The 22,818-nt window shown below is 43.3% G+C and overlaps 1 protein-coding gene across 1 annotated transcript in view; it reads left to right on the top strand.

Moving 5' to 3' along the window:
* The first annotated feature begins 14,341 nt into the window (after positions 1-14,341).
* LOC143766259 (uncharacterized) overlaps positions 14,342-22,818 on the top strand; it is a 70,687-nt gene continuing 62,210 nt past the window's right edge. Inside the window, 2 exon segments of the mRNA XM_077253787.1 lie at positions 14,342-14,480; positions 22,668-22,817. Coding sequence (XP_077109902.1) covers positions 14,454-14,480; positions 22,668-22,817 — 177 coding nt within the window. The 5' untranslated portion in view covers positions 14,342-14,453.

Below are 22,818 nucleotides of genomic sequence, written 5' to 3'. Positions count from 1 at the left end.
TTTAATGGAAAATTAGCTTCAATCATTAGCGGACACCATGTCGCGTTTGGAGAGCCCCTGTGTGCCTAAACATTGGAGCTCCTGCACAAGTGACCCCATTTTGGAAACTAGACCTCCCAAGGAACTAATCTAGATGTGTGGTGAGCACTTTGAACCCCCAAGTGCTTCACAGAAGTTTATAACGCAGAGCCATGAAAATAAAAAATTATTTTTCTTTCCTCAAAAATGATTTTTTAACCCACAATTTTTTATTTTCACAAGGGTAACGCGAGAAATTGGACCCCAAAAGTTGTTGTCCAGTTTCTCCTGAGTACGCTGATACCCCATATGTGGGGGTAAACCACTGTTTGGGCACATGCCGGGGCTCGGAAGGGAAGTAGTGACGTTTGAAATGCAGACTTTGATGGAATGGTCTGCGGGCGTCACGTTGCATTTGCAGAGCCCCTGATGTGCCTAAACAGTAGAAACCCCCCCTAAGTGACCACATTTTGGAAACTAGACCCCCCAAAGAACTTATCTAGATGTGTGGTGAGCACGTTCAACCCCCAAGTGCTTCACAGAAGTTTACAACGCAGAGCCGTGAAAATTAAAAATCATTTTTCTGTCCTCCAAAAAAGATGTTTTAGCAAGCAATTTTTTTTTCACAAGGGTAGCAGGAGAAATTGGACCCCAATATTTGTTGCCCAGTTTGTTGTGAGTATGCTGGTACCCCATATGTGGGGGTAAACCACTGTTTGGGCGCACGTCAGGGCTTGGAAGGGAAGTAGTGACGTTTGAAATGCAGACTTTGATGGAATGGTCTGCGGGCGTCACGTTGCATTTGCAGAGCCCCTGATGTGCCTAAACAGTAGAAACACCCCACAAGTGACCCCATTTTGGAAACTAGACCCCAAAAGGATCTTATCTAGATGTGTGGTGAGCACTTTCAACCCCCAAGTGCTTCACATAAGTTTATAACATAGAGCCATGAAAATAAAAAATAATTGTTCTTTCCTCAAAAATTATGTTTTAGCAAGTAATTTTTTATTTTTGCAAGGGTAACAGGAGAAATTGGACCCCAATAGTTGTTGCCCAGTTTGTCCTGAGTACGCTGGTATCCCATATGTGGGGGTAAACCACTGTTTGGGCGCACGTCGGGGCTTGGAAGGGAGGGCGCACCATTTGACTTTTTGAACGCAAGATTGGCTGGAATCAATGGTGGCGCCATGTTGCGTTTGGAGACCCCTGATGTGCCTAAACAGTGGAAACCCCTCAATTCTAACTTTAACACTAACCCCAACACACCCCTAACCCTAATCCCAACTGTAGCCATAACCCTAATCACAACCCTAACCCCAACACACCCCTAACCACAACCCTAACCCCAACACACCCGTAACCCTAAATCCAACCCTAATCCTAACCCTAATCCCAACCCTACCCACAACTGTAACCCCAACACAACCCTAACCCTATCCTTAACCCTAACCACAAGCCTAATCTTAACCCTATTTCCAACCCTAGCCCTAATTCCAACCGTAAGGGTACCGTCTCACATAACGATTTACCAACGTTCACGACCAGCGATACGACCTGGCCGTGATCGTTGGAAAGTCGTTGTGTGGTCGCTGGGGAGCTGTCACACAGACCGCTCTCCAGCGACCAACAATGCCAAGGTCCCGGGTAACCAGGGTAAACATCGGGTTACTAAGCGCAGGGCCGCGCTTAGTAACCCGATGTTTACCGTGGTTACCAGCATAAAAGTAAAAAAAACAAAACGTACATACTCACATTTCGGTGTCCTTCAGGTCCCTTGCCGTCTGCTTCCCGCTCTGACTGAGTGCCGCCGTACAGTGAGAGCAGAGCGCAGCGGTGACGTCACTGCTGTGCTGTGCTCTCACTTTCCGTCCGGCAGACAGTCAGAGCGGGAAGCAGACGGCAAGTGACCTGAAGGACACCGAAATGTGAGTATGTACGGTTTTATTTTTTTTACTTTTACGCTGGTAACCACGGTAAACATCGGGTTACTAAGCGCGGCCCTGCGCTTAGTAACCCGATGTTTACCCTGGTTACAAGCGAACGCATCGCTGGATCGCTGTCACAACGATCCAGCGATGACAGCGGGAGATCCAGCGACGAAAGAAAGTTCCAAACGATCTGCTACGACGTACGATTCTCAGCAGGGTCCCTGATCGCTGCTGCGTGTCAGACACAGCGATATCGTATGGATATCGCTGGAACGTCACGGATCGTACCGTCGTAGCGATCAAAGTGCCACTGTGAGACGGTACCCTAACTCTAATTCCAACCCTAACCCTAAGGCTATGTGCCCACGTTGCGGATTCGTGTGAGATTTTTCCGCATGATTTTTGAAAAATCCGCAGGTAAAAGGCACTGCGTTTTACCTGCAGATTTACAGCAGATTTCCAGTGTTTTTTTGTGCGGATTTCACCTGCGGATTCCTATTGAGGAACAGGTGTAAAACGCTGCGGAATCCGCACAAAGAATTGACATGCTGCAGAAAATACAACGCAGCGTTTCTGCACGGAATTTTCCGCACCCTGGGCACAGCGGATTTGGTTTTCCATAGGTGTACATGGTACTGTAAACCTGATGGAAAACTGCAACGAATTCGCAGCGGCCAATCCGCTGCGGATCCGCAGCCAAATCCGCTGCGGATCCGCGGCCAATCTGCTGCGGATCCGCAGCCAAATCCGCACATGCCATAACCCTAACCCTACCCCTAACCCTACCCGTAACCCTAACCCTACCCCTAACCCTAACCCTAGTGGAAAACGAAAAAAAAAAAAAAAAAAAAAATTTCTTTATTTTATTATTCTCCCTACCTATGGGGGTGATAAAGGGGGGGGGGTATTTATTATTTTTTTTATTTTGATCGCTGTGATAGAACCTACCACAGCGATCAAAATGTACTTGTAAGGAATCTGCCGGCTGGCAGATTCGGCGGGCGCACTGAGCATGCGCCCGCCATATTGGAAGATGGCGGCGCCCAGCGAGGAGACGTACGGACACCGGGAGGATCGGTAAGTATGAAGGGGTGGTGGGGGGGTGGATTGGAGCACAGGGGGGGTGATCGGACCACAGGGGGGGTGAATTGAAACAAGGAGGGAGCGGACAGGAGGACGGGGGAGCCGGCAGGCGGACGGAGGGGACCGGACCCCATAACGGAGGACTGGGGGGGCGATTGGTGGGTGTGGGGGGGGTCACTTAAGTATTTCCAGCCATGGCCGATGATATTGCAGCATCGGCCATGGCTGGATTGTAATATTTCACCATTTTTTTAGGTGAAATATTACAAATCGCTCTGATTGGCTGTTTCACTTTCAACAGCCAATCAGAGCGATCGTAGCCCCTGGGCTGAAGCACCACTCCCCCTGTCTCTGCAGATCGGGTAAAATGGGAGTTAACCCCTTCACCCGATCTGCAGGGACGCGATCATTCCATGACGCATACGCTGCGTCATAGGTCGGATTGGCACAGACTTTCATGACGTAGCGTATGCGTCAAAGGTCGGGAAGGGGTTAATGCCTTGTCTCCTATTTTAAGATTGCATGGGGCTTCATTCCCCCTTATTTATGATTAAAAAAATCCAAACAGAGTAAGCTTCCTGTTGGTCGCAGACATAAAAGATGCATATTACTAAGTACCGACACACAAAGACCATCAAAGTTTCCTTGGGGTAGCAACAAAATTGAAGAGGAAAATATGTCACTTCAAGTGTCAGGACCCACCATTTACAATTTTTCTACTAGAGTTGAGCGAATATGTTCGGAATCAGTCGCCGAATATGAATTTGTCATATTCGCGCCATATTGGTACCCTATTTGTGGCAAATTTATGTTTGATGATCGATTCCGAACACATTCAGTTATTTCTACTCCCTTTGACTCTAATAATATTCGGCTGTGTTTGGCGAATATTGCAAAAATAATATTCGCGGCCGATCGTAATCGGAACCAAATTTTGAAAAATTTGCTCAGCTCTACTCTCGCATCATCACCAGGATCCAATATCGTGATGAGCTGGGGGTTCATATCCGAGAAAAGGATATTTTCTAGGAATATTGGCTCATTGTAGCTCCAACAGAAGAGAAGGTTCAGGGACAAGGGAAGGGTCCAAGTAGAGTAAGTAGTGGAGATCATGAGTCACCTATGCTGGATAATTTCCAAAAATATGGTCCAATTCCTCTTTAGCATCAGTTATTCCTGGTAATTCTTTGGACTTGAGACTCATGAAATGCTTTAATCCTCAGAACAAAATTCATAATTTTTCCTAATAAAACATCTAATCTCCAAAAATCATGTGTCTGTGCAGAAGATAATGTTAATCCATGGGAACTTAACATCTTTAATTGTAGTAATTCAGTGGGCAAAAGCTCATTTAAGAACCCCTACAGTCCACCATTTTAAACTTTGCAAAGGAAAAAGGTCAGCTATCTGGACTACAAAATTCCTCTATGGTGCATGGATGTCTGAATGAAACATCAGATGAGATGACGGTCATTGGTTAATATGCTCTACAAGTTCAACTTTAATGTGCAGAGCACAGAAACCAGTGTCAAATAATCTCATCTGACATGCTCTGCAGAAGTAGCAGTAAAGCCTCATTCAGACGTCCATGCACCATGGATGTTTGAATGAGGCTTTACACTGGGAAGATCTGAGTCAGTGTGCAGCAACTGTGAAGGTTTGACTGATGGTCTTGACATATTAAAATTAATAATCTACCGGAAATGCGATCAACATTACAAAAATCAAAATGCTAGAATTGTAATTTTTCTTTTTTTTATGACTGAACCTTGCTATAAAAAAATGCAATAAAAATATATGTGCACCAAAATGGTATCAATAAAAATGCAAGATCGCCACAGAAAAGACAAGCCCTAAAACATCTATAAACAGAAAAATAAAAATGTTACGAGTCTCTGAAAATGATGCAAAAAAACCCCAATTTTTTTAAATGGAATCTGTCAATAGGATCAACCCTCCTAAGCAGTGTATAAGATCATACAGGTGATGAGCGAGTGTACTCTTTGCTCTTGTTTTCCCGAGCACGCTCGGGTGGTCTCCGAGTATTTATGACTGCTTGGAGATTTAGTTTTTGTTGACTCAGCTGTCTGATTTACAGCTACTAGCCAGCCTGAGTACATGTGGGGGTTGCCTGGTTGCTAGGGAATCCCCACATGTAATCAAGCTGTCTAGAAGTCGCAAATCATGCAGCTGCGGCAACAAAAACTAAATCTCCGAACACTAACAAATACTCGGAGACCGCCTGAGCGTGCTCGGGAAAACCCCAGCAATGAGTATACTCGCTCATCACTAGTCGTAAGTAGTTGAACAAAATGATATCTTGATATCTGCGATTTGATGTCTTATTCCAGAGAAATACATGTTTTTCGTAATATGTAAATTACCTGTTAAGATCTATGGGCTGGACACAGATTTCGCCTAGAATCTTCCTCAAGAGCTTATTTTAAATGAAAGGGGGTGTTACAAGTGCACGCTGAGTGTGGGATACACTTATTTGGCCTGAAGGTGGGTGCTCTAGATGTCTATCTTCATAGAGTCTTTAGAGAAGGCCTTATGTGGTCCCTGGAATCTTATTTGCTGGGACCTTAAGATCTGTCTTCACTCCATGCATGCACCTTGCTATTGTGGGAAGGCAAGCAGGAGGTAAAGGCAAGGAGCATCTGCCTGGTCCAGTAAACGCTCTTCATGCATTAAGGGTGTTAAGGTCCTACATTTCCATGATACCCACTATGGGATTGTCAAGAATGACCAACTAATCCAGCCATTACAAAACTGATCATAAAAATCATGGTCTGTTGCCATTAACTCCTTCATATGCATTATCTAATTTAAGCACTCTATAAACTCACGTTTAGAAGGAATCACAGAGGATTTCTAATGAGGAAAGATAAGGCAGCGAGATGCCATAATAAAGTGTCTCAGAAGCCTGGGTTTCATCTAATCCTGGCGCATACCTCAACATTGCATAAACTGCAGAGATAGTAAAATGTGGGGACGATAAGTTTGTACACATAATCTATCGAAGCGCATTCATTCTCTAAACATCAGACCCCTATTCCATAGACTATCATGGTATTGAAATAACTGGGTATAAATGAGTCAGTCCAAGCCACTGCTACATAAGAAGGAAAAGAGCCTTGGCAAAGATACAACCTTGGGTAAAGAAGAATGAAAATATAGTGGGATTTCAAAGAGAACGGTTGTAGAAATGGAGAATTTAGTAAAAGGCCTCATTACAGGAGTTAGTCCTGTTCTGTACTTGAAGCGATCCTAGCACACTCAAAGTATACTGGTAAGATATGGTAAATCAGCTAATAACTGTCTATCAGAGGGACGTAACCCAGCCAGAGTCGTTGGGTGTCGGACGAAAGTTGAGACTCTAGAAGAACCCATTGCATAGTATGAAACAAATTAAAATACAGCAACAAAGGCAGCTTGATGATACCCTATAAAGTCCAGGAGGCTAATGCTTCCTTTCAACTTGAAGAAATAAGTAATCTGAAGCTCAAATGAGGATTTTCAGATTTCCATATGAAAGATCTAAGAAGGGAATTCAATTTGGACAAAAATTTACCGGGGATAAAATATAGGATGGTTTGAAAGAATTACGATATCCTTACGAGAATGTCCATGTTAGCAGCTGTTTGTCATCCCACCAAACCACAAAAAAGTTAGAGTTTCTTGATAACATGTCCTTTTGTAGTTTCATAATTAACCCCTTAAGGACCAGGGGTATTTCTGTTTTTGCATTTCCTTTTTTTGCTCCCCTTCTTCACACGGCCATAACTTTTTTTATTTTTCCATCAATATGGCCATATGAGGGCTTGTTTTTTGCGAGACGAGTTGTACTTTTGGGGTATGTATCCACGTTCAGGAAACGCTGCGTTTTTGACGCAGCGCTGAGCCGCAGCATCAAAAATGCAGCGTCCAGATGTTACAGCATAGTGGAGGGGATTTAATGAAATCCCGTCTCCACTGTGCATTAAAAAACGCATGCGTTTTTCCCGCAAAAACGCACATGCGTTGCGTTTTTTAAGAACGCAGCATGTTGCTACAATGAGCAAAACACGCAGGAACACCGCAGGTGACCTGCCAGTGACCTCAGGTGCATTTTTGGTCAGGATTTTACCTCCATAAAATCCTGACCAAAGCCTGAAGCAAACCTGACCGTGGACACATACCCTTGAAGGACACCATTGATTTTACCATATCATGTACTAGAAAATGCTAACTCTGGCATTTCGATTTCTTTTTTTCTTGCTATGGCGTTTACCGATTGGATTAATTATTTTTATATATTGATAGATTGGGTGATTCTGAATGCAGCGATACCAAGTATGTTTTTTGTATATTTGATTTTTTTATTGTTTTATTTTTAATGGGGCGAAAGGGGGGCGATTTGAACTTCTATATTTTTTAAATATTTTTAAAAAGCATTTTTTTTTACTTTTGGCATGCTTCAATAGTCTCCAAGGGAGACTAGAAGCTGCCATAACCCAATTGGCTCTGCTACATGCAGGCGATGATCAGATCGCCTGCATGTAGCAAAATACCTCACTTGGTATGAGCGCTCACCACTGGGCAGAGCTCATAGCTATCCGGATATGACAACCACAGGGGTCTTGTGCTGACCCCTGTTGTCATGTCAACCCATCGGCGACCCGAGGTCATGTTACACAGGTGCCAATGGAAGGAGGTAATGACGCGCTTTGTACACATGCATGTTAAATGCCGCTGTCAGAGTTTGACAGCGGCATTTAGCATGTTAACAGCCGCGGGTAAATTGCGATTTCACCCGCGGCTGTTAGGGGCACATATCAGCTGGGCCTTGTGCCACAGAAGCCTGTGACACCACAATAGCTCACTGTTCCTGTTGCAAAAGAAGAGAGAAGACATTTGTAAGAAGATCCCTGCCTGATCTCTCCTCATCCAATCAAATTCTGTCAATACCTGCCCAGTAAAAGGGCCAGGTATGGAATTAAACTCTATAAGCTGTGTGAGAGTACCTCAGGGTACACCTACAGGTTTAGATTTTATGAAAGGAAGGACACCTGGATTGAACCCCCTGAATGCTCCCCTGTCCTGGCAGCGAGTGGGAAAATTGTGGGATTTGGAGCACCCACTGCAGGATCAAGGCTATCACCTCTACGTGGATAACTTTTATACCAGCATCCCACTCTTCCAGTGCCTCTCTGCACGAGATACAGCAGCCAGCGGTACTGTCCGCAAAAATCAGAGAAAATCGCTATTTGGGCTCAGAAGGGGTGACAGCAGAGCCCAATGTAGAGACCACCTACTGGTGGTCAAGTACTAGAGGGATGTCTTTCTCTTGACCACCATACATGGTGATGGCAGCACCCTCAGAAATGTTTGAGGTATGTCTACACAAGTCTGCAAACCGGTCTGTGTGATTGGGTACAACAAAAATATATGGGGTGTTGATCTCTCTGATCAAGTCCTCCGGCCGTACAGTGCTTTGAGAAAGACCAAGGTATGGTACAAGAAGCTGGCTGTGCACATCATACAGATGGCAATGCACAACGCTTTCCTGCTGTGCAGGCCAGACCACTACATTGTACATTCAGTTCCAGAAGGTAGAGATGAAGGCCCTGATATTTGGCAGTCAGGAAGGAGCAGGACCCAGTACTTTCTGAACTGAAGGTGCTCGTATCGTACAAGGCCAACATTTCATGGGGAAGATCCATCAAAGCGCAAAAAAAAGTAAATCACAAAAGAGGTGCTGAATATGTTACAGAAGGGGAATACACAAGGATTCATTTATCAGTGCGACACGCCCTGAAAAACCTGATCTGTGTATAAAAGAATGCTTCAGACTGTACCCCACATCCATGGACCACTAAATTCATTTTTGACTTACACAACTGACGTATGACAACCTGACAAACACTACACAACTTACATATGCCACTACATTATAAAATTCACATACCAGGAAACAGTAGATCAGTTCCAAAAAGGGGGCACTTGTTGGGCATTTCCACTGTTTAAGCACATCAGGGACTCTGCAAACGCAACATGACACCCGCAGACCATGCCATCAACATCTGTATTCCAAGACGTCACTCCTTCCCTTCCGAGCCCTGCCATGCGCCCAAAGAATGGTTTTCTCATACATATGGGGTATCAGAACACTCTGGAGAAATTGCGCAACAACTTTTGGGGTACAATTTCTCCCGTAACCCTTGTGAAAATTAAAAAATGGGGGGTAAAGATCATTTTTCTTAAAAATATGATTTTTTATTTTCATATCTCTACATTATAAACTTTTGTAAAACACTTGGCGGTTCAAAGTGCTCACCACACATCTAGATAAGTTCCTTAAGAAGTAAAGTTTTCAAAATGGGGTCACTTGTTGGGGGTTTCTACTGTTTATTCACATCAGGGGCTCTGTAAATGCGGCATGATGCCCACAGACCATTCCATCAAAGTCTGCATTGGAAAACGTCACTCCTTCTGAGCCTCGAAGTGCGTCCAAACAGTTTTCCACCACATATGGGGTATCCATGTACTCTGGAGAATTTTCAGAACAAATTTTGAGGTCCATTTTCTCCTGTTAGCCTTGTGAAAATAAAAGTTGGGGTCTAAAAGATAATTTTTGTGGAAAAAATCAGATTTTATATTTTCACAGCTCTACATTATAAACTTCTGTGAAGCACTTGGAGGTTCAAAGTGCTCACCACACATCTAGATAAGTTCCTTGGGGGGGGTCTATATTCCAAAATGGGGTCACTTGTGGGGAGTTTCAACTGTTTAGGCACATCATGGGCTCTCCAAACCTCCAAACCCAACATGGCGTCCGATCTCAATTCCAGCCAATTTTGCCTTGAAAAAGTCAAACGTTGCTCCTTCTCTTCTGAGTTCTGCCGTCTACCTAAACAGTAGTTTTTCCCCATATATGGAGTATTGGCATGTTCAGAAGAAATTGCATTATACATTTTGGGATTCATTTTTTCCTGTTACCCTTGTGAAAATAAAAAAAATGTCTAAAGTTAAATTTTAGTGAAAAAAAGTAAACTGTTCATTTTTTCCTTTAACATTACAATAATTCTTGCGAAGCACCTTGAATGTGGTTTTGAGCACCTTGAGGGGTGCAGTTTTTAGAAAGGTGTCACGTTTGGGTATTTTCTATCATATAGAACCCTCAAAATGACTTCAAATGAGAGGTGGTCTCTGAAAAAATGGTTTTGTAAATTTTGTTGTAAAAATGAGAAATCGCTGGTCAACTTTTAACCCTTATAAATTCCTAATAAAAAAAAATTGTTTCAAATACTGTGCTGATGTAAAGTAGACATGTGGGAAATGTTATTTATTAACTATTTTGTGTTTCATATCGCTCTGATTTAGGCCAGTTTCACACGTGAGTGTCTCCGGTACGTGTAGTGACAGTTTTCTCACGTTCCAGAGACACTGGCACACGTAGACCCCTTCAAATGAATGGGTCTATGCACATGTCTGCGTTTTCACGGACCGTGTGTCCGTGTTGAAAACACGTAGACATGTCCGTTTTCCTCCGGAAGCACGGTCCGCAAAGCATCCCACACACGTGCACACAGAGAACAGAGTGCACTCTCCTCCGTGTGCACATACCACCACAGGAGAGACAGAGCTACAGTAAGCGGTGTCCCCTGCGTGTGGTGCTGAAGCCGGCATTCATCCCTTCTCCCCTGCTTGGCCGAAAGCAGCGCGAGCAGGAGAGAAGGGATGAAAGATCAATTTTTTGGGTTTTTTTAAATTAAAGTTCGGGGTCAACTCTCGCCTAACAAAACCCACCCCCTGCGCGCCCGCCCGCCCGGTTGAGGAGGACATCATACTCACCCTACTCCAGCGATGCCTCGTCTCAGCGCCGGCAGCTGGTCCTGTGTGAGCGGTCACGTGGTACCTCTCATTAAGGTGATGAATATGGACGCATATTCATCACCTTAATGAGCGGTACCACGTGACCGCTCACACAGGACCAGCTGCCGGCGCTGAGACCAGGAATCGCTGGAGTAGGGTGAGTATGACGTCACATGAGTTGTACAGGGCAATCAGCGGCTGCAGAATTCAGACACGTCTATTGGGTCAAGTGCAATCCTAACAAATAGGCTAAATCGCCAATCACTTTTCCTCAATCTAAGGCCGGGGTCACACATGCGTGTTTTACGGACGTAAGAGCGCAGAAACTACGTCCGTAAAACTCGCATAACATACGGCACAATTCTCAATGGGGCTGCTCCTATCAGCCGTATATTACGGATCCGTAAACATGATTTAAAAGTATTTTAATGAAATAAACACAGCGGTTGTTTTAATAATTTATTGCTCTCTCTATCCATTTCCAGGCCCTCGCTTGGCAAAATAATAAACGCACAAGATACATACCTTCTGATGTCTGATCACGTCCCACGAAGTAATCCATCTGAAGGGGCTAATATTACAGGCACGAGCTGCGATAAACCACTCGCTTGTGTCTGTAATCCCCGGGTGCTGAAAGGAACGCTGGATCTGTACTTACATTGAGTCGCGGTGATGCGCCCCTGCTGGATGTTCTCAGGAACTGCAGCCTGGGAACTTTTTCCCACGCTCCAGGTCAGATGAGGACATCCACCAGGGGGCGCATCACCGCGACTGAAGGAAATGTAGGTCAATGACCTACATTTCATTCATTCGCCGGGGAATTACAAGCAGGAGCACACCGCTGCATTAGCAGGGCTCCTGCTTGTAAATTATTTTAACCCCTTCAGATGGATTACTTCGTGGGACGTGACGGTTCAGCTGAGGGTATGTATCTTGTGCGTTTATTATTTTGCCAAGCGAGGGCCTGCAAATGGATTGAGAGAGCAATAAATTATTAAAACAACCGCTGTTTATTTCATTAAAATACTTTTAAATCATGTGTGTGTGTTTTTTAACCCTTTCAAACACTTGGATTAATAATGGATAGGTGTCATAATTGACGCCTCTCCATTATTAATCTGGCTTAATGTCACCTTACAATAGCAAGGTGGCATTAACCCTTCATTACCCCATATCCCACCGCTACAGGGAGTGGGAAGAGAGTGGCCAAGTGCCAGAATAGGCGCATCTTCCAGATGTGCCTTTTCTGGGGTGGCTGGGGGCAGATGTTTTTAGCCACGGGGGGCCAATAACCATGGACCCTCTCCTGGCTAATAATATCTGCCCTCAGTCACTGGCTTTACCGCTTTGGCGGAGAAAATTACGCGGGAGCCCACGCCAATTTTTTCCGCCATTTAACCCTTTATTTTCGCAGCTACAGCGCTGAAATTTTGCACATACACACTACTAACATTAGTAGTGTGGAATATGCAAAAAAAAAAGGGGATATGAGATGGTTTACTGTATGTAAACCATGTCTCATATCCTGTCGGGTTTGTGCAGGAGAAATGAAAAGCCGGCAATTGAATTACCGGCTTTTCACAGATATCGCGCTGAATGAAATCTAAATACAGAATATATATATATGTGTCTCAATGACATATATATATATATATATATATATATATATATATATATATATATATATATACTGTATATATGTTTTCCCGAACATTTGACCACATAAATCCATTAGATGTCGGTTTTGCAAGCCTGCGCGAAAATCTCGCAGTACGGATGCCATACGGATTACATACGGAGGATGCCATGCGCAAAATACGCTGACACACCCTGACTACGGATCAATATTTTGGGAACATTTCTCTGTATTACGGCCGTAGCACGGACGTATAATACGTGGTGTATTGTCTTACGCCAAGTGTGACCCCAGCCTAATACTCATCTCATTTGATCTAATAAAACAGTTGACAGCGAGCAGGTGACATACACGTACATTGCATTGTACATGTACAACCTAATGATAAATGGGTTAATAAATCTAAAAAAAGGACATCTGGACCCCGGAACATAGTATTCATCTTCAGGAGAATCGGATGAGACAGGCTGAATCAGGGATGTGGAAACATCTGAACAAAAGGATGAACATCATCAAAATGATTGCCTACAACATATGCAACTTATGCAAAGAAGTAGGCGGGCTTACTTGGGTTTGGAAGTCTGTCACCCAATTCAGGACTATAGGTCACATCTGAAAGTCAAAATAGGCAAAATGGTCATAATATGTCAGGCAAAAAAGTTTAACTTAGAATCGTCTGGTATGTGCGGCTCAAATGGCAAAATCAGTTTGCCACCTTTAAATCTACCTTCTGAACCACTTCTTTCATAAGGGCTCATACCCATTTGTGAGAAAAAAAAGGTCCGTAATCTTGACCGAAAAAAACGGATGAAAAGTATGAGATTGTCATTCGAGTTCAATGCGATTTTTAATAGCACTATCCGTGTTCCATCCGTATGCAATGCGTTTATTTTCTCTGTAACAATTTTTATACAATCATTTACAGGACCATTTACAGTGTTCTATGCCACAGAATCGTAAAGTATTTGTAAAAAACAGACGGAGTACGGATCCGCACCCATTGACTTACATTGGCGAGTCTCGTCCGAGACTCGCAGCAATAAGCAGCATGCTGCGATTTTTTTTCTCGGTCCGATTTCGGCTGAGAAAAAAATCGCAAATGAGAGGTCACCTATTGAATAATATTGGTCTGAGTGCAATCTGATTTTTTATCGGATTGCACTCGTCGTTTTTCTCGCAAGTGGGTATGAGCCCTAAATGTCAGGAACAACTCCTGAGTCCGAGCATTTTCTGCAAAGTATTAGGAGATACAATTAATCTTTCCAGATGACATCCTTTGGTACAACAGCTGGACTCGAGGAAGCAGGATATATGCCACTTAGCAAACAGAAGCAACTATTTAACATATCATTTTCCATAAGCGGAGCTGCGGGTATTTCGCTACTCTGGAATAAACTACAGTGAATCTAATCTTCCTGTGTCTAGAATTTAATAATAAAAAAATATATATTAATGTCACATTTATTGCATATCGATATCACAAACATGTCATCTCTGTACCACAGCCAGAACTGTCTATATGACTGCAATATACACACCCGGCTCCGCTCCGTACACCTCATACACACACGGCTCCGCTCCGTACACCTCATACACACACGGCTCTGCTCCGTACACCTCGTACACACAGAGCTCCGCTCCGTACACCTTGTACACACACAAAGCTCTGCTCCGTACACCTCGTACACACACGGCTCTGCTCCGTACACTTCGCACACACGGCTCTGCTCCGTACACCTCGTACACACACGGCTCTGCTACATCCACTCTGTAAACCCCTCCTGACCCCACACAGAAACTTCCCCTCATCCAGCACCATGACAACCAGCACAGCAGAGTCCTGCATACACTGAGGCCCCTGATCATGTGACCCCTGACTCCTCCCCTCCTGTGACCTCATCACAGGTCCTGTGCGCACAGAGCAGCCATATATGTGGTGTGCGGCTCTGCAGGTGGAGGTAGGTGCTGGAGATTCCCCATTACTGGGCAGGGGCAGCAACTCCGTCAGTAGCTTTGTTAGGACCTTGCTGTCATGGTGACACATCTGACCCGTTATTCGCCTCCTAGATAAGTAGGTACATTGGGATTTTCTGCTTTTCCCCTTAACAATCTAAAATTACATTGCTTGAATCAGCTATGGAGAAGATTAACCCCTTGACTACCTTGGACGTATATATATGTCATCGGTCGTTTCTCACCCTTTGATGTGAGGCTCTGGCGCTGAGCCCACGTCTTAGGCTGGGGTCACACTTGGCGTAAGACAATACGCCACGTATTATACGTCCGTACTACGGCCGTAATACGGAGAAATGTTCCCAAAATAGTGATCCGTAGTCAGGGTGTGTCAGCGTATTTTGCGCATGGCATCCTCCGTATGTAATCCGTATGGCATCCGTACTGCGAGATTTTCGCGCAGGCTTGCAAAACCGACATCTAATGGATTTATGTGCTCAAATGTTCGGGAAAACATATATACAGTATATATATATATATATCATTGAGACACATACAGGTCCTTCTCAAAAAATTAGCATATAGTGTTAAATTTCATTATTTACCATCATGTAATGATTACAATTAAACTTTCATATATTATAGATTCATTATCCACCAACTGAAATTTGTCAGGTCTTTTATTGTTTTAATACTGATGATTTTGGCCTACAACTCCTGAAAACCCAAAAAACCTGTCTCAATAAATTAGCATATTTCACCCGACCAATCAAATAAAAGTGTTTTTTAATACCAAACAAAAAACCCATCAAATAATAATGTTCAGTTATGCACTCAATACTTGGTCGGGAATCCTTTGGCAGAAATGACTGCTTCAATGCGGCGTGGCATGGAGGCAATCAGCCTGTGACACTGCTGAGATGTTATGGAGGCCCAGGATGCTTCAATAGCGGCCTTAAGCTCATCCAGAGTGTTGGGTCTTGCGTCTCTCAACTTTCTCTTCACAATATCCCACAGATTCTCTATGGGGTTCAGGTCAGGAGAGTTGGCAGGCCAATTGAGCACAGTAATACCATGGTCAGTAAACCATTTACCAGTGGTTTTGGCACTGTGAGCAGGTGCCAGGTCGTGCTGAAAAACGAAATCTTCATCTCCATAAAGCATTTCAGCCGAGGGAAGCATGAAGTGCTCCAAAATCTCCTGATAGCTAGCTGCATTGACCCTGCCCTTGATGAAACACAGTGGACCAACACCAGCAGCTGACATGGCACCCCACACCATCACTGACTGTGGGTACTTGACACTGGACTTCAGGCATTTTGGCATTTCCTTCTCCCCAGTCTTCCTCCAGACTCTGGCACCTTGATTTCCGAATGACATGCAAAATTTGCTTTCATCAGAAAAAAGTACTTGGGACCACTTAGCAACAGTCCAGTGCTGCTTCTCTGTAGCCCAGGTCAGGCGCTTCTGCCGCTGTTTATGGTTCAAAAGTGGCTTTACCTGGGGAATGCGGCACCTGTAGCCCATTTCCTGCACACGCCTGTGCACGGTGGCTCTGGATGTTTCCACACCAGACTCAGTCCACTGCTTCCTCAGGGTCCGGTCACCTCTTCTCGTTGTACAGCGTTTTCTGCCACATTGTTTCCTTCCAACAGACTTACCATTGAGGTGCCTTGATACAGCACTCTGGGAACAGCCTATTTGTTGAGAAATTTCTTTCTGGGTCTTACCCTCTTGCTTGAGGGTGTCAATGATGGCCTTCTTGACATCTGTCAGGTCGCTAGTCTTACCCATGATGGGGGTTTTGAGTAATGAACCAGGCAGGGAGTTTTTAAAAGCCTCAGGTATCTTTTGCATGTGTTTAGAGTTAATTAGTTGATTCAGAAGATTAGGGTAATAGGTCATTTAGAGAACCTTTTCTTGATATGCTAATTTATTGAGACAGGTTTTTTGGGTTATCAGGAGTTGTATGCCAAAATCATCAGTATTAAAACAATAAAAGACCTGACAAATTTCAGTTGGTGGATAATGAATCTATAATATATGAAAGTTTAATTGTAATCATTACATTATGGTAAGTAATGAAATTTAACACTATATGCTAATTTTTTGAGAAGGACCTGTATATATATTCTGTATTTAGATTTCATTCAGCGCGATATCTGTGAACAGCCGGTAATTCAATTGCCGGCTTTTCATTTCTCCTGCACAAACCCGACAGGATATGAGACATGGTTTACATACAGTAAGCCATCTCATATCCCTTTTTTTTTGCATATTCCACACTACTAATGTTAGTAGTGTGTATGTGCAAAATTTGGGCACTGTAGCTGCTAAAATATAAGGTTAAATGGCGGAAAAAATTGGCGTGGGCTCCCGCGCAATTTTCTCCGCCAGAGTGGTAAAGCCAGTGACTGAGGGCAGATATTAATAGCCAGGAGAGGGTCCATGGTTATTGCCCCCCCCCCGTGGCTAAAAACATCTGCCCCCAGCCACCCCAGAAAAGGCACATCTGGAAGATGCGCCTATTCTGGCACTTGGCCACTCTCTTCCCACTCCCTGTAGTGGTGGGATATGGGGTAATGAAGGGTTAATGCCACCTTGCTATTGTAAGGTGACATTAAGCCAGATTAATAATGGAGAGGCGTCAATTATGACACCTATCCATTATTAATCCAATTGTTTGAAAGGGTTAAAAAACACACACACACATGATTTAAAAGTATTTTAATGAAATAAACACACAGGTTGTTGTAATAATTTATTGTTCTCTCAATCCATTTCCAGGCCCTCGCTTGGCAAAATAATAAACGCACAAGATACATACCTTCTGATGTCCGATCACGTCCAACGAGGTAATCCATCTGAAGGGGTTAACTAATATTACAGGCACGAGCTGCGATAAACCACTCGCTCGTGCCTGTAATCCCCGGGTGCTGAAAGGAAAGCAGAGTGATCTGTACTTACATTGAGTCGCGGTGATGCGCCCCTGCTGGATGTTCTCATGAACTGCAGCCTGGGAACTTTTTCCCACGCTCCAGGTCATATGAGGACATCCACCAGGGGGCGCATCACCGCGACTGAAGGAAATGTAGGTCAATGACCTACATTTCATTCATTCGCCGGGGAATTACAAGCAGGAGCACACCGCTGCATTAGCAGGGCTCCTGCTTGTAAATTATTTTAACCCCTTCAGATGGATTACTTCGTGGGACGTGACGGTTCAGCTGAGGGTATGTATGTTGTGCGATTATTATTTTGCCAAGCGAGGGCCTGCAAATGGATTGAGAGAGCAATAAATTATTAAAACAACCGCTGTGTTTATTTCATTAAAATACTTTTAAATCATGTGTGTGTTTTTTTTAACCCTTTCAAACAATTGGATTAATAATGGATAGGTGTCATAATTGACGCCTCTCCATTATTAATCTGGCTTAATGTCACCTTACAATAGCAAGGTGGCATTAACCCTTCATTACCCCATATCCCACCGCTACAGGGAGTGGGAAGAGAGTGGCCAAGTGCCAGAATAGGCGCATCTTCCAGATGTGCCTTTTCTGGGGTGGCTGGGGGCAGATGTTTTTAGCCACGGGGGGGGGGGCCAATAACCATGGACCCTCTCCTGGCTATTAATATCTGCCCTCAGTCACTGGCTTTACCGCTCTGGCGGAGAAAATTGCGCGGGAGCCCACGCTAATTTTTTCCGCCATTTAACCCTTTATTTCAGCAGCTACAGCGCTGAAATTTTGCACATACACACTACTAACATTAGTAGTGTGGAATATGCAAAAAAAAAAGGGGATATGAGATGGTTTACTGTATGTAAACCATGTCTCATATCCTGTCGGGTTTGTGCAGGAGAAATGAAAAGCGGGCAATTGAATTACCGACTTTTCACTAACACCGCTGCGTATTTCTCGCAAGTCACACTGCTGGTCCGTGTGGAATCCGTATTTTTCTCGCCCCCATAGACTTTCATTGGCGTATTATTAGCGCAATATGCTGACAAACGCAGCATGCTGCGATTTTGTACGGCCGTAGAAAGCCGTATAATACTGAACCGTAATATACGGCTGATAGGAGCAGCCCCATTGAGAATAATTGTGCCGTATGTTATGCGAGTTTTACGGACGTAGTTTCTGCGCTCTTCGTCCGTAAAACTCGCATGTGTGACCCCGGCCTTATTCCGCACTGATTTGATCAGCTGTCATATGCCCGTAACAGTCACGGGTGGATCCAAGATCACTGTCATGTGACCAGAATGAGCTATTATGACAGCTGGGGGTTTGCAGAGGACCCGTCATTGTAAATCTCCTGTGAATGCTGGCCCGTGGCCGGCGTTCATAGGGGATGGTGATTTCTGCTGTATGTAGCAGGGCTTGTAAACCTGCTGTGTGCAGCACAGGCGAGCGGAAGATCGCAGCTTCAAGTCTCCTAAGGAGACTATTGAAGCAAGTAAAAGAAAAAAGTTTAAAAAACCAACAAATGTTCATTTCAGCCCCCTTTTGCTTCATTCAAAAAAATACTCATATTTGCATCCTCACACTGCACACAGATGACATATGGATCACTGTTCAGGGAGCATTTCTGCGATTCTCATCCGTGTAAAACGGACCGATTTTTTTTTTTTTTTTTTTTTATATATACGTTGTGTGTGACTCCAGCCTAAAGGAGATCCCCCAACATTAAACAAAATGGTATTTTATTTACTGATCAGAAGGGGTCTGATTGTCAGGACTTTGCAAAAGAACAGGGGCAGCAGCATTTTTTCCCATCCACAGCAGCACTGCCATCTATCTGCAGTGTAGGGAAGTGCAACACAGCCCTATGTATGTGAACGGAGCAGCTCCCTGTACAGCAGTGCCACTTTGACAGTAAAAATGATGAAGGAGAATTGACCCCATAACTGAGCGTATTTACGCCATTGTATAATAATTGGAAATATCCCTTTAAAAAAAAAAAAAGTAATATCTGCAGTTTATTGTACCTTTTTTTTTTTTTCCCTACGGTTGAATTTTGTTTTTCAATTTTTGCAAGGTTGTTTCAACCAATCTCTCCCATCGGGAAACAATGTACAGTCTGAGTTATGTCAACGCTACAGTTTTTTTACTTGTCACCAGAGGTGACTCCAGGTCACCAATAAGCTGCAACCTTAGAAGGAAGATAGACTTTTCAATGACTGTCCAATAATATGGAAAATCTGATGGTTCAGAACCTGTCCGGTCCCTTTTAGGCTGCATTCATTTATATCTTCAGTTTTAAAGCTGAAGTCTTAAACAGGTAAAGTTTTACTTTTATTCTACTTCCACATATGTAGCAAATATTTTATATGTACCTGCCTGAAATCGGCTGGGCAAGGAGTTCGGCAAGCTGGAAAACCCCAAGGCAAATGTTATGATTTGTTTCAGCTTTGTGGTTGTATGCTTTGGGGTAGTGTGGTGCCACCTGCAGGTCATTTATCCTTACTGCAGGTTTATGAAAATGAATGTTTAAAGTGTATTTTGTGATTACATTGTGGATGTGTGGTTTGTTTGGCTATCTTCTTGCTGAAGGGGGCAAGTTTACCTTTCAAATGGTGTATAATTTGTCTGTGTGGGTGCAGTATGAACAGAGATACAAAGGAATCACCGAAAAAGAGTGTTTTGAAATAATATAGAAGGAAATCGCACCGACCCGAAGAGCAAAGTCGTGTTATCACTTATACCACACGAGGAACGGCAAATAAATAAAACCAATTCTTGAACTGCTGTTGATTTGTTCATTCTGCCTCCCAAAAATCAGTTTAAAGCTTGTGTCAAATGTATCCATCATTCTACGCTGAACTTATACATCAGGGTTTCTGTCAAATCCCCCAAAAATAAGATTCAGATTGACCAAGCTGAGAAGTATTTGCAATATTCTCTGTATAACATACACTTTGTGGGTTTTTTACTAGAACTTATCTGTGGGGTCAAAATAATCAATGAACCACTAGATTCATTAATCAAAATAGGGTCACTGTGGGAGTTCTTCTGAAATTATGGCACACATGGGGCTCTGAAAATGGCGCCTGCAAACTATTCCAGCAAAATCTCCTTAAATGACGTTCCTATCTTCTGAGCTTTGCCATGTGCCAAAACATGTGACTACATATGGGGGTATTGTCAACTTTACGAGAAATTGTGTAACACATTTTTGGGCTCAGTTTCTAAATTCATATTTTAGAGAGAAAAAAAATGTATTTTTTTAATCCCACTTTACATTTATTTCTGTGTAGCATCTGAAAGGTCAATAAATACCTTGACATCAATTATGAATAATATGAGGGGTGCAGTTTTTAATATGGTATCATGTCTGGGGAGGTTTCCGATATATGGGCTGTGATGACACAGAATTAAATCATAATTAACCAGACGTAAATTCAGTAGGCCCAGAAGCATAGACTATTATCTTTATGTTGACTTTTGAAATTGTGTTTTTCTTTAGTCAAGAAACACAGACTTTTTTTTGAACGAGCCTGGCTGCTGACTTTTGAGTTGAGGTTTGTTGTAACTTATTGTCTGCTGTCTTTGCAAGACAGTGACGCAGGGTCATTGATCAATGGATGTTTGCTAAATATTTTGATTGACCATTGTGTGGGTCCTGTGGCTTGTTGACCTGCAAAACAGAGAAGGACGACGAGCTATGCAGATTGAATAAATACTCAAACAATGAGTGTTAAACTCATTCCACCTCACCCCCTCCCCCCTCAACCTGTGGATGATAATCTGAGCCACAGATGTGGGTATAAAAAGTGATCTCTATTTTTCTGCAAGAAGAGTCAAGAGACTTGATAGAACAACAGCCAGGACACTATGACTCCATAAAGCAACACTCTTAACAGGACAACATGGCTCCATCAAGAACACAGAATTGACAATTCTACAGCTTAGGGAACCATGGCCCCAGCTGAAAGAATACAAATCTGCTCCATTGACCATCACTGAACCCAAGGATACATTTAGGGAAGCCAGGATTGGGCCTCACCAGTCCCCTGGCTTCATGGAGATGTTCGGAGAAGCCAGGTTGTGACCCTCCGGTCACCTGGTCACGTACCTTTCAGCTTCCTAAGCTTGTTGTTACCTCCTGTCTGTGGGTGCCCGCCAAAAGAGGGGTGCCACTGGTGGTGTAGGCCCTGGAAGCCGCGGAGTTGCAGGTGTTTTAATCCCAGCGAGTCAGCAGAAGGGTGAGACTCTGTAATTTTGCACCATCTTGTGTATTTGCTGGGATTGTTCTGTACGTTATTTGTCTGTTTGGTGGTTCAATAAAATTTTGCCACACTGTCTACCCTTATCCTGTGTTGTCTGAGTAATAGTCTGCCCACGATAAAAGGAGAGCAGGCATTCAGTGGGATGAGCCCTGGTCCATGTGGTCGCAAGCCAGCAGATTAAAGCACCTGCTGACCCCCTGTGTCTTAACATAGGCCCCTGAAAGCCCCTTCAAATCTGGAGAGTTCCGTAAAAAATAAGATTTGTAAATTTACTTAAAAAAAGTTAAAAATTACTGCAAGATTTTAACCCTTCTAATAAAATGATGTTTGAAAAATGATGGTGCCATAAAGTAAGGCATATGGGAAAAGTTTGTTATTAACTATTTTGTGTGGTTGACTATATGGTTTAAAGGCTTAAATCTTCGAAGTTTGAGCATTGCAAATTTTTTAATTTATTTGGCAGTTTCAGATATATATATATTTTTTTTTAAAAAGCAAAACATAAGGACCTAAATGTACCCCTAAAATAAAATACAATGGACATAAATGGGCATGTGTTGGTTGTCAACTCATCCTTGCACACTGGCAACTGTGGGGAGTGACCACAGCGCCAGTCTCCTAAAGACATCCCTTATCAGGGCAGCCTGATAAGGAGTAGTGGTTGCAGCCCCAGTCTCTTGATGTCATTGACGTCCTATTTGAGACTTCTCAGTGAATGTTGGGAAACAAATTATTAAATTAGAAGTTGGCGTAGAGAAGGAAAGTTAGAGAATTTTCAATTGATGTAAATTGTTGTTAGTTTTCAAAATTAGTTAGTTAGACCTTGACTGTTGATTTTTCTGACAAACTCTTTAAGAGTTATGAAACTACCATGATCGTATGTCATGTGAAACATGCAATGTTCTTTGTGTCATTACACAGGATTCTTTATAATGTTACATTGGCTCATGGTTTTCCTATTCAGGTCCCTACAATATCGGATCCTCTCAGTGGGGAGCTTCTATATCAGATAATTTTCCTGATTGACCCATCAAGGATGGATAGATACAGGGACAAGATGGCGAAGAGGATATTACACCTCACCCTAGAGATCCTCTTCCGGCTTTCTGGAAAGG

The sequence above is a fragment of the Ranitomeya variabilis genome, chromosome 4 (assembly GCF_051348905.1).
Source record: "Ranitomeya variabilis isolate aRanVar5 chromosome 4, aRanVar5.hap1, whole genome shotgun sequence".
NCBI classification, from domain to species: domain Eukaryota; kingdom Metazoa; phylum Chordata; class Amphibia; order Anura; family Dendrobatidae; genus Ranitomeya; species Ranitomeya variabilis.
Note: the sequence above shows the minus strand (reverse complement) of the source record. Positions and strands in the feature narration are given on the sequence as shown.